The sequence below is a fragment of the Paramormyrops kingsleyae genome, chromosome 22 (genome assembly GCF_048594095.1).
Source record: "Paramormyrops kingsleyae isolate MSU_618 chromosome 22, PKINGS_0.4, whole genome shotgun sequence".
NCBI lineage: Eukaryota > Metazoa > Chordata > Actinopteri > Osteoglossiformes > Mormyridae > Paramormyrops > Paramormyrops kingsleyae.
In genome coordinates, this window is record NC_132818.1 from 9,427,238 (window position 1) to 9,440,287 (window position 13,050).

Sequence of the window (13,050 nt, forward strand, 5' to 3'; positions counted from 1 at the left end):
TTGTGGACTGCCAAGTTCAGAGTGAATGCCTGAGTGAATGCCTGTTATTCAGAGAAACACATTTAGTAAAAAATCATTTGTGTGTTCCAGACATCTAGACATCATATTTAAAAAATGACCACCTTTTTTTTGGGGGGGGGGGGGTACTTTGTGTATAGTATAAAAACTTCATCAACTTCACCACAAGAGGCAGCAGAATGTCATTCACTCAGTCCCATTTTAAGTTCCCAAAGGCAGCCATATTTATAGCTTAGCCAGAATAAACAGTTGGAAGATGGATGGATATTTAGCTTCAATGCGTCAACAGATTCCTTGTTTTCATCCCATGCTGACATCTCTTAAACCCCAAAAGCAATGAAGTTATTTGAGGTCATTAGCTTTGCAAAGTAGCAGTGTTCACATTTGGCCAGTGAGTGCCTTACCATGCATTGTCTCTAAGCAGTCCTCCCGCTGAGAAAAAGACATGTACAAGGATTAAGATTTAAAGACTGTTCGAGGTCCCCAGCTATACTGAATCACAATTGTCCTTCCTGTTGTTCACATTTCAGCAAAATTCAGCAGCACCTGTGATGTTCCGGAACTCTTCAATGAAAACACCTGAAGGTGAACTTTCAATATTTGTCTGAATAGGGTTGAAAGGGTATTTGTCCGACATCTCACAGATGAAGTCCAGGAATGAGTTTTTTGTGGAATCTTTGTGAATCGTCCTCCCAAAACGTACAGTTAGACTAATTGGAGTAAACAGACATACAGCTGGTGTGTGTAAATGATGATTTGAGTGGGCATCTACCTGGTGAAGGACTGGCATCCCATCCAGGGAGGATTGTACTCCTGCCTCGTACCCCGTGCTGCCTGGAATAGGCACTGTCGCCCCCACAACTCTGAACAAGATAAGCGTAAATATAAAGTGATAATATTACTTGGAATATATTAATACTTTATAGAAATAATAATGCATATCTGGTGCTCAATTTTTGCTGCAGTTTTTTTTCTCCAGTCATTAACTGAAAGCATTTCATCCAGAGGCGCTCTGATCTTTTACCAAAATCTGGCTTCCTTGATGATCAGTTCGTTTCTTGCAACTAATTGGACCAGCGAATGTCAAAAGAAGATCACACAGAAAGTAAAGGCTGGCAGAGTCCAGTTCTGCTCATAATAATAAAAATTTATTTCTCATTATGATGATGCACCACCCATCACAGTGGACTGACCCAAAGAAGGTACTCTGATTTAACGGTAAAAACAGTCTCCCATTCAAGAAGTCACAATGGTATTTTTTCCCCAGTGAAAATCACCTTTAAACTAAGGACAGAATGGAAGGTACAAAAAAATGCATAGACAGTTCAAAGACATAAAATAAAAAAGATGGGAAAACATGCCATCTGAGCAGTTTAAATGTGTTTCCATTTGAAAATGTTTTCACAATATTTGTAGTTACTATTATCTATTAAAATATGAGATGGGAACTAATAGCACTTCACACCCTGTGAATTCCAGTGATTTACAAAGAATAAAAACATAATATTATTATAGCAATGCAATATTGCCTATTCTGCATCATTTGAAACTGAAGACGAGGGAGTTGTAGTCATTTGGGGCAGTGCTCACTATAGGCAGTCTTTTTACTACATTTCCCAAGTATATGTAATTTGCAGACAACTAAACTAAAGATCACTTTCACATTTGTTAGTGTAAACAAACAAATAAATAAACGTGAACACACAAATAAATACAGGTAACGATGTTTTTGCAATTTAGTAATTCAGGAAGGGACCTAATTTTCCTTTCACAGTAAAACATGTATTACATGGGTTCAGTTTTCATCTGCACTCCATGTTGCTTTTTTCCTTCTTTCCAGCCCTCTTTGAATCTATTTAATCACATAATGTAGTTATGCACCCACCCCCCCGCTCAGCTTTATGACACATTATGATGTCATTTCACACGTCACCAATTTCCTTCAATTTCCTTGCCATTAACATTAACAGCACAGGCCAGGACGTGAGTCTAGGAGCTGATTATCTGTCCAGACCATGTCTCATGCTTCGTCCCCGGGTTCAGGTGAGTGATGACCACCTCCACAGCTTGGATCTTCTGGTTCTTGGGTGGTATGGGGCAGACCTTATACGTCACCTCATCGCCCTCCGCTGGCACATACTCTCCCTCAATGCTGTGAAGAAAAGACACTGAAATACTGTGGATCACACGACTGATCCTTAACCCCTTATTCGTCCTTAAAAATTTCACTGTAATTCACCCAAGCAAGAATAACAAGCCCCAGCCGGCTCCTGCCGGTTTTCCCCAAGACTGTCACTCTGCTGATTTCAAGACCATAGTGTTGATACGCCCCCACCCACTCCCCCTATGGTCATATGCTGTAATATTTATTCTGCTCACAGTATTATTTATTCTGAATTTTGTATATATGTCTATAATGCTCTTTAGCTCATCCATTTACTTACTGTTGCTTTCTGTTCACGACAAATAACATTTTGTATATCTCAGCGCAGATGATAGATGGTTTTTTTCTGCAGCACTTCTAGTATCTGTACATATCTATATATTTCCATATATGGCAGACCCTATATACCTTTCTGGTCTTTTGTACATGCTCTACACTGCTGCACTTTACTGTGAATTATTACAATACTTTCTATAAATAATGCTATTCTTGCACTTCTGGTCAGCTGCATTTCATTAGCATTGAACTTGTACTCTGTGTGGGGATAGTAATGTAGAATCTGAACCAGACACCATCAGAACAAATTAAGACGGGTGACATCACGAATGGAGAGCCTTTCACACTCACTCAGATATATGGACAAAGATGTCCTCGCCACCGTGGGAGGGGCTGATAAAACCGTGGCCTTGTGACCTGGAGAAGTTCTTGCAGACGCCTTTGTACACGGGGCCTCTGTTGGCCCTCACCGTGCTGCAAAGAGAGGAGTGGCACCTCTGTGGGGGGGGGGGGGTCATACAGCGGGGGCACAGGCTCTCTTTAATCTACACCAGTGCTTCCGAATCCGGTCCATGGGGACCTACGGACTCCACAAAGAACTGGACTGTCTGGCAGGAAGCTGGGAGGGAGCAAAAACATGGACTGTCTGGGAGGGAGCAAAAACATGGACCGTCTGGAAGGGAGCAAAAACATGGACTGTCTGGGAGGGAGCAAAAACATGGACCGTCTGGGAGGGAGCAAAAACATGACCGTCTGGGAGGGAGCAAAAACATGGACCGTCTGGGAGGGAGCAAAAACATGGACCGTCTTGGAGTCCCTGAGGACCGGGTTGGGAAACACAATCTACGCAGCTCATGTACATTATGGGGATTTATATTGAAGGGGAAAAGGAGGACTTGCAACTGAAAGCCATGCAATTGTGTGCAAGAAATAATCATAATAATAATAATAATCGATACTTTATTGATTCCTGTGAGGAAATTGTCTTTACGCCTCCCTCAACTTACTCTTTGTAAAGTAAGCTGTCGGCGAAGGGCAGCCACCCTTAGCGGAGCCCAGGGAGCTGGGTGTGTATATATATATATATATATATGGGGTATATAAATGCGCTGCAGCATGCGATGCCGGTGAGGTACTCACGCTGAGTAGGTGCGGGTGCGCTTTGTTGGCAAAGGGCTAGGAAGCTCCCCAGGCTTGGGGGGAGCTCGTTCCCACACTCGGTTTCCCTCCCGCAGGGCAGGGAAGGAGAGGGACAGGGAGGTGGTGCGGGATGACCGAAGCTGGGACTCGGACGGGGACGACAGGCCGGGCTCCCCCATGGCGGCCGGACCTTCTGCGCCCCTTAATGCGTGTGTGATTGTATCGGTGTTTGTGAAAATCACTACTACTGGAGTGTGGCTTCACTGTTGCATCTGGCAGGTTCTTCTCAGAACTGGATGTCTCTCGGGTCTTTACTATCTATCTGCAAGAGGTCAGAATCTGCATTTCAGTTTTTCGGATGGATGTAGGTCGGGTGATTTTTTTCAAAGACATTTTGTGTCGTGGTTGTTTTTTGCTCTATGGGGCCCCCTACTGGTAAAACTGCCATTTGAATGGCATATTTCAATGGCTTTAATGAATGTAACCATGAATGCGTTGAGTAAATAAAAACAATTATATGAGAGGTGCATGTACCAAAGCATTTAACCTGAATTTTTAGAAAGTCAGCCCAGGTCATATAACTGAATGCGCCATTTAAGTTGACCTCAAAGGCAAAATATGGTTAACAGCAGTGAAATATTAGAAATTATGTTACTCTGATAATTCTGTGAAAATTTCAGTTCAGTGAGAGCTGATGAAACACAAAGGCAACCGTCGAAATAACATAAGCTTCCTGAACAGGCCAAGCGCCTCTATCAGTCTGTTGCACTTAAACTGATTGTATTTTATATATGTTGAATGTGAACAAAACTTATTTTTAGCTTGTGTCTGTCAGGCTGTAGAATATTTCCCCGAGTAGCTCTTTATCAAACAATCTATGTCTCAGATTTAATATTACATCACAAATATTACAAAATAACATTTTTTAATTCCTATAAAATGAATTCAAATAAATTAATGACATGTTGGGTATGGACTGCAACATTGCGGCAGTTGAGGTCTCCACCCACTTAGGGGGAAACATGACTATTGGGGGGGGGGGGGGGGTTGTATTAGCTGGATTTGATTATTGAGGGGGTGTAACCCTCCCCCCACCACCACCGTAATTTACGCCCATGATCGAGTATCTAAGAGACTATCACTGCCACTCCTCTTTGTAACTTTCACGGTCCAGATATCAGGGCACAGCTGTGGCCAGAGGTGACATCCCTGCTCGCAGATGGTGTCCTTCATTTGGCCTCATCCAGCACAGACCTCCAGCAGGCGAATTAGGGGTTCAATGCGGAGTGTGAAGCAGCAATGAGTGTCCGCACCTCCAAATCGGGTCGTGGTACCCTCACTGGAAAAAGTCAATGGCTCTTTTCAGGTAAAGGGGTACAAGAGTTCGCTGTGAGTGAAGCAGTTTAGGTACTTCGAGATCCCGTTCATAAATAGCAGTAAGAGGGAATATGAGATCAATCAATTGGTTCGGTGGTTCGAGAGCAGTAAGCTGAAGTGGTTCTGGCGTCTCATAAAGATGCCACCTGGTCAGCTCCCAAGCGGGCTGTTCCAGGCTTATCCCATTGGATGGAGGCCCCAGGGCAGACCCAAAACTCACTGGAGGGATTATTTCATTGAGCTGTATAAGGAATAGGCAGAGATCCCCCAGAACAAGTTACAGAGCCAGTGACTTTAGGGAGAGAGGTCTGGGAGGAGCTACTTGGCATAGTTACCTTTTTATTCTGAAAATTGAATTAAAAATAGTAAGATTCGTTGACAATAGAGTCATAGTAGACCTGTTGTGACCCTGACCAGGAAAGGCAGCTGGAGGAAGGATGAGCGGATATACCTTTAATTAGAGAAATCTTTGCATATACTACATTGCCTATCTTACACAGGCAACCAAAGGAGCGTCTTTAATAGCAGTGACTACATCATCTTCTCTCCCAGGGACAGTCTAGACTATGCAGTGACACAGACAGTTTCCATGTGCCAGAGCGCACTTTGATCTGACGTCAAAGCGCGCAGCGGAACGCGGATCCTCATAAACCTCTTACGTCACGGACGATTTTAATGCTGTATGAAATCTGATTAAACATACACCGCACTACCCTGCAGATAATCCAGCTACTTTACCCGACGGCCGGCACCAAATAACGGAAACAGCGTCGACAGAAAGCTGACACCTTATTTTATCATAATTAAGCACTGAACAATGAGGTTCACATTACGGAGCTTCTTGTAAGAAGCAGCGTCTGTGTTACTGGAATCTGTGCTCCGGAGGAGAGTAAAAAAAAAACAGCTAGACAAAGACGATCATATTGAGATATACATTAATAAACAACGCTGTATAGTTACGCCACCATATATGTAATGGCGGCGAAGCAGTCTAGTGTTTCATTTAAAAATATATTTAAGTGTTTAAGTACCTATGGTATCTAGGTTATAAAACACATCATCTGATTTACAAGTGAAGGGAATAGGGAGAGCCCTTTGAAGTCTGAAGACACTTCAGTTTTGTGCGAATTCTGGAGAAAAGGATCTTAATCTTAATCTTCTCATCTTAATATAATCATACGATCGAGTGATGTCAGATGCCCTGAATCAGGCTAGAGAAACGCCGATCCGACTTCCCGGCCATCAGCTCGCCTCCCTTTGGTTCCAGAACATTCGATAGTTTAACATATCGACGCCTCCAAGGTGTGATAATCACAGCGAAAAGCTGGAAGGTCTCACATTTAATAAAAACTTAGCTCTAAAGAGAAACCGCGAGGCTGTGATTCTGTATCGTGATTTAGATGACAAATACCACAAGGCAGCGGTTTACATAAAACAAACGGCAGAACACTTATATACATACATCCATACACACATGCATGAAACAATCCAATCCTACCGTGATAGACCCTGTTGGCAGTCGGAAGACGGAAGTGCATATGCCTTGAATCTCGCTGTTATATAACATTAAATAAATATATAATGAAAGGGGCAGATCAGTGGAATACCCTCACGTTTTGGGACTGACTAATAGTGTGTGAGCGGGCGTGCAATGTGAGCAATGATCCGGCTGGATTCGGTTGTAACGTGTGCACAGGCAAAACAAGGAAAATGGTTTTTATTAATCGAAAATGCATCCAGCTTGGAAAATAAAAACCAAAAACTCATATGCAGTATAAATTTTCCAAAACGTTCACAACGATCAATATCGAATTAAGCGCGCAAACATCTCCAGTTGATGGTGTTTGGGGCTTAGTGAGCCACTCCAGATGAAACCAAGTCATAGCTAAAAAAAAATTCAATATTATATAAATAAAAAATATTCTAATTTTACATACTCCTTCAGCTGCTACAGTTCATTGGACTGTACACGTTCATTTGAACTGTGGTATTCTCTTAATTATCCAGTCTCACTACAGTTGTGTTGAGAAATGAATAATCATAGCAGTTTGAGGTTATATGTGCACAATACATGCCTCCATAGGTTCGAAGCTTAGAACAAGCATTTCGCAGATGAGATGGAAAACCAATTGAAATCCCAGTCAAGTGCCTTTCTGTTGTGCTCATAAGGGTCTTTCAGCATGAACACTCTTGCAGTTTGACTGCTTAACTCAGCTCTCCCTTATCACTCACATTAAAAGATATACTAAGACATCAGTAGTATTATGGCAACCTTTTCACAGAGTAATGTCCTGGGTACCACTGGAAGGACTGCGGCTCCTAGTACTCGGGCCTTAGGGTCCTTGGCCCGGGCTGCTCCACAGAATTGCAACAAGACGTCATTCGTATGACTTTGCCAGGAGGGCATGGGAACTCCGAGAGGGTCAGATAAATGAGTGTCTGTTACTTTACACCCGCTCATGTTGACCAGTCCATTTGATTCCTTCGCTAGTTGTTCCACCATGAGAGAAGGCCCAAGCCTGGTTCGCTGATAGAGCCCTGGAACACAAGAATAATGATTCTGAAAAAGTGAAACAAAAATATTAACAACAATCCAGTGACAGGGAAATGTACAGAAATGCAATGTGAGAAAAGATCAAGTGATCACAATGCAGAGGTATGTCACCGTTCAGGTAGCATGTGCAACTGAACCACAACTAGCGTACAGTTTATCACTCACTTGATGTGTATTTGCTTTTTATGCTAAGCTCACACTACATGATTTTAGCCCTGATTATCCGCTCGCTAACAGTTTTTAGGGATCGTGGACAAAATCAGAGGCAAACTGGTGTTCACTCGGTGCTGAATTGCTATTTGTGAAGTGTTTAAAGATGCGACTCGACAGAATTGCCGATATGTTGCAAAAGCATGTCTCATATATAGCAGGCTAAATATCTGGATTGGTTGGCGACTCCAAATCCTGTAGCGTGAAAAGTGCTGTGACCTGGTTGCAACTGGCAATCAATGCTGCGAAAAACTACAGCCAATGAGAGCACAAGACAACACCCAAGGATGGAGTTTAAAAAGGTTTTAAAAGTACAATTTGTTTACTAACTGTTCATAATGTTCAGGGGTCACAGTTATGGTTATTTGTGACATATACAAGGGTTAACTTGATTTGATTAAAGTGATTTGATTTAATTTGATGAAAGTGTTTTAACAATTTGCAGCGCATTGACACTAGAGAATTATTTCCCCGTCTCACTTCTCTAGTGTGTTTTCATGACAAAACATAGCTTTGAGACCAGACAGACTCATCGGGGATTCCTCCCGGTGAAAAATCTTGTAGTGTGTGACCTCCTGTTGCTGATCAGTCATGTACTGCGTAAACCACGACTTCAAAATTCCCGATTACAAGAAAAGTTGTGTTTCGTGAACAGTACAGCGTTCTGACGACTTTGAGAGTGGTTAGGGGTTTGTGTCCCTTACGATCAGAGTGTACGGAGCCTCCTTCTTCTGGCTGCTGTCCTCAGTCCCAGGTGTAGCGGCAGAGTCGGCCGTTGCAGCAGAAGGGCCTGTCGGGGACGTGTCTACGAAGAGCTCGTCCACCACTCTGAAGCGGATCTCCTCGCCCTGGTCCATGTAGAGATCGTGGGCCCCCTCATCTGTCTCGTACTCCCATACCCAAACTTGTTCAGCTTCATCACTGATGCGCACGGTGAAGGAATATAGTTGGGCCTTGGATGGCGATGAGCCACCCCCACATTCAGCAACAGTAACATATCGTCAGACATTAACTCATATCATGAGGGCAGAAAAAAATCTCACTGTGCAGGATACAACTTGGCGGCCTGTTGGAGAGACTCCGGGGGAATGATGATGTCATCAAAGAATCCCAGGCTTACTGTGAGACGCAAGCAAGGTAAGCAAAAGTGATATCTTGAATCACGATTATGACCTGGATATTAGACACCCCAGCTCATTTTAATGAGATTAATAGACATAATCTTGAATGAAAATTTTACATCACATTCATTACTAAACAGAAGTGCTCAGAAATGTGTGGTACAATATAAAAATGCAAAATAGTTTAATCAAAGCACACTAAAGTATACTTTTCACTTTATGTATGCTTCTAAGGCCCTTTTTTCAATCTGTTATGAAGACATTTTGGCTCATGGGAGTTTTTACAAAAATGTTCTGAGGGCAGAATGAAAAAAAGACAGATCAGATTGTAGAGGAGGTGGGTCCAAGCAACTAGAGGAGGTGGGTCCAACAGATCAGGTGTCCTGGTCCCGCCTCCTCTTAGTTCTGCCCTCAGAACATTTTTGTGTAAGTAAAACTCCCCTGAGTGATATTATGTGGACCACATTCCCTACTACTAACTTACTATTATGTACATAAAAGACAACTCTCAGAAACACTCCAATAATGGAGAAGTTGGAATACTGTCGACCAAGACAGACAAACACAAAATCAGCATCAGACACTGGCCAGCATTACTAAAAGTTTGCATGGATGCCTAGACAAGAATAGCTGGAAGAAAAAAATTGAAGTGGAAGAACAGCAGTCCATCGCACATCCTACCATGCACTCCTTCCTGGCTGCAGTATTTTATCTTCCCCACTAGGATCTCGTCCAGGAATGGATGGAATACCACATATCTGAAGTGCACTGATCAACAGAAAGTAGGACAGAACAGGAAACTAATGCAGGTTTTTACTAGTTATAGACATCCTGATTGAGGTAATAGTGGGAAATATTTTCAAAGTACACCGATTACAAAGAAAACCATATATTCTAAATTACAAATACAAGATAACCAAACCCAGAACAAAATACTAAACAAAGCTGATTTAAAATTTTATATAAGTCAGGCTTAGCGAGCCAGATCCACAGAGAGCCGGTGCGCGTTTTTGGGATGGCCTCTCAATCAGCCAATAACAGTGGGTCCCCAGGATTGGAGTTGAGAACCACTGTTTTATTATTGACTGATTGAGAGATCATCCCAAAAACCCGCACTGGCTCTCCAGGGATCAGGTTACCCACCCCGATCTAAACTGTCAACTGTATTGCTGTGTGGGCTTTAATTTGTCTGCCAACAGGATGGGGTGTTATAATGCCCCTCCAATCTGCTTTCATACCTTTAGTGTGGGAGGCTCCATCCCCTGGGAATATATAAGAGTCTTCCAGCTTAGTAATGTCATAGAGACAAATGCACAGGCCCACACTGTATACTACCTGATAAGGAAATGAGAAATAAGGGCTACGTGTGACAGAACACCATCAAAAAATTGTACACATAACAGAAAATGTACTTCAGCTTTAATCTTTACACAAACACAAAGTTATTTAGATAAAGAGCCATATTATTGATTGTGTGTCATGTATGATCTGAGTCAGAAGCCGCCGCCCCCCTACCTTGTTGGCCAGCTTCTTATTAAGCTCCTCTGCGATGGTATCATTTAGTTGCCTTTGAAACTGCCATGGAGGAATCCTTACGGTGTCAACCATCTCCACCACCACAAACATACTAACACACGGACATAGGGTCGAGAACGAAAGCAAAAAAAAAAAAATCATGAAACATCTTTTAATAGAAGAATGTAATCCCTACATCGAGAATAGTTAAGATGTCTACTAAAATAATATAGTTTCACTAAAGTAGCAAAAGTTACCTAACACATGTAAATTTCAAAATTGCGACGTTATTATACTATTTTATTTCGCGTTATATGATTTTATGAACACGCGTGGAGCCCGTACACATTTACCTAATTTTAAGTGATAGCAAAACACTGCTCGAGACGCTAAATTCAATTTATCTAGCTACCTTCTTGTGTAGGAAGAACAGCCACTAAGTCTTCGGCTGCAAGCAATCGTGATACAATTCTTTACAATTTCTTCAGCGGAGTCTTAGATTATACATGCCATGAAGCATAAACGATACCGTGTTGTGTCAGGGTAATTCACGACATGCCGTCACTACTACATGTTGTTCATTACGACAAAGGTATCAATTTACGGTAAACATTTAAATCAGCCCGTTTCACAGAATTCTGAACCTGTGCATTTTCAGTGATTTCTACCGCCACAATTAACTCTAATAAAGTGATGAAAAAATGTGTCAGTGCTGACATATTGGTAACTAAAAATATATATATAATTGATTACATGTTAACGTGTCAATGTCAGTGTGTGATCATTAATCAGTCATGAATCTATCAATATTCTAGCTCATATTTTTTTATCATAGGTATATGTACAGTATGTATGTTGGGAATGTCTGCGTTACCATTTAAAATAGCAAATAAAATCCGTGTATCTATTCGTTAATCCGTTTATTTATGGAAGCCCGTTTCCGCCACCGGGGAAAAAAATAATATAAAATTTAAGTCGAAATTTCGACTTAGTTAACTCGTTATTTCGAGATATTATCTCGAAATTTCGATCGACTTATTATCTCGAAATAATGAGATAACTATCTCGAAATTTCGACTTAGTATCTCGAAACAAGTTTCTAGTTTTAATAACTTATCACGGAAGTAAGGTGGTGCGTTTTTAATGACAGAATCGTGTTGCCAGTACACAGACAACGATGCACACCGATTATTTTTGCGCTTCAAACCATTTCGTGATTTGTGCAAAATCGTGTTAATAGCTAATATTATAGGTGCTGTCAGCTGTAATGACATGGTGATTTAGCATTTTGGGCTCATGCATGGCGACTGATGCACACCCCTTTGTTTCCCAGATTGCTTTACGTACAAATTTTAATTAATTTCTGAATGTTTGAATGTATCCGTATAATGTGCAATGGGACAATACATGAATGGGTTAATAACTTTAAAACTAGACAAGACAGGCACTTCTAGTGAAGTGTGCTTTGATCAGTGGACTACAGGGAACAATGCACACCCCTTGGATTTTCAGAATAACTTTCTCTCTATCAGTTATTAATTATACATTGTATCCATATTACATGGCATAGGGGTAATGAACTAAAGGGTTAATAGCTCTGAAACAAAATGAGACAGCCATGTCCTATGCAGTGTGCATGGATCAGGGGAACCTGGGGAACAATGGACACCCCTTGGATTTTCAAGATCACGTTCTCTAAAACAGCTATTAATTAATACACTGTGTGCATATTACATGCCATAAGGGCAATGCACTAAAGGGTTAATTGCTCTGAAACAAAATGAGACAGTCATGTCCTATGAAGTGTGCCTTGATCAGTGGAGTCTGGGGGCAACACACACCCCTTGGATTTTCGAGATCACTTTCTGTCTAACAGTTTAATTATTATTTGAAATATATTACATGCCATTGCTCCATTTCATACATATTGACAGTTAATTGATAACACAAATTAATCCATAAGTAAGTTGTAAAGTGTGATTTAGGCAGTGCACCGTGGGAAAAAGCAAATATTTCACAGCTGAATTGCTTGATTACGTGTTTTGTAATCGGTGTGCATCGATCGTTGTCTGTGTACTGGACAATACGATTCTGTCATTAAAAACGCCCCACCTTACTTCCGTGAAAAGTTATTAAAGCTAGAAACGTTATTTCGAGATACTAAGTCGAAATTTTGAGATAGTTATCTCGTTATTTCGAGATACTATCTCAAAATTTCGAGATAATATCTCGAAATAACGAGATAACTAAGTCGAAATTTCGACTTAAATTTTATAGCCTATTATTTTTTTCCCGGTGGCGGAAACGGGCTTCCATCATATGAATCAAATACAAGATAACCAAATAAAAAAAAAAACCGAAAACCACTCGTATTTTCAGTTTTTGTTTCCAAAACCAAAAACGACAAAACGGATAACGGCTCGTTTTCCGATTTCCCATTTTGTGCTCAAATCAAAAATGGAACAAACGGATAACGGCTCGTTTTCCGATTTTCCATTTTGTGCTCAAATCAAAAATGGAACAAACGGATAACGAGCGCTCAAATCCGCTCAAATCCGGACCCCCCACAACCTTGAATATGATTGATAGATGGATGGATGGATGGATGGATGGAAGGAAGGATGGAATGAATGAATGAATTTATGACATTTCCAAATTGTCTCTAACATGTTAAT

At 41.3% G+C, this 13,050-nt stretch overlaps 2 protein-coding genes across 2 annotated transcripts; both read right to left on the bottom strand.

The window, feature by feature from the left end:
* Positions 1–1,144: 1,144 nt before the first annotated feature.
* LOC111853248 (cold shock domain-containing protein C2-like) lies at positions 1,145–6,621 on the bottom strand. Its single transcript, XM_023829958.2, has 4 exons — positions 6,474–6,621; positions 3,599–3,920; positions 2,810–2,932; positions 1,145–2,170 (listed from the first exon to the last, which is right to left on the bottom strand). The coding sequence occupies exons 2-4, from the start codon at positions 3,775–3,777 to the stop codon at positions 2,008–2,010; spliced, it is 465 nt and encodes a 154-aa protein (XP_023685726.1). The 5' UTR covers positions 3,778–3,920; positions 6,474–6,621; the 3' UTR covers positions 1,145–2,007.
* Positions 6,622–6,677: 56 nt separating this feature from the next.
* polr3h (polymerase (RNA) III (DNA directed) polypeptide H) lies at positions 6,678–10,942 on the bottom strand. Its single transcript, XM_023829957.2, has 7 exons — positions 10,788–10,942; positions 10,376–10,487; positions 10,099–10,195; positions 9,542–9,628; positions 8,795–8,858; positions 8,444–8,660; positions 6,678–7,513 (listed from the first exon to the last, which is right to left on the bottom strand). The coding sequence occupies exons 2-7, from the start codon at positions 10,484–10,486 to the stop codon at positions 7,463–7,465; spliced, it is 627 nt and encodes a 208-aa protein (XP_023685725.1). The 5' UTR covers position 10,487; positions 10,788–10,942; the 3' UTR covers positions 6,678–7,462.
* Positions 10,943–13,050: the final 2,108 nt, after the last annotated feature.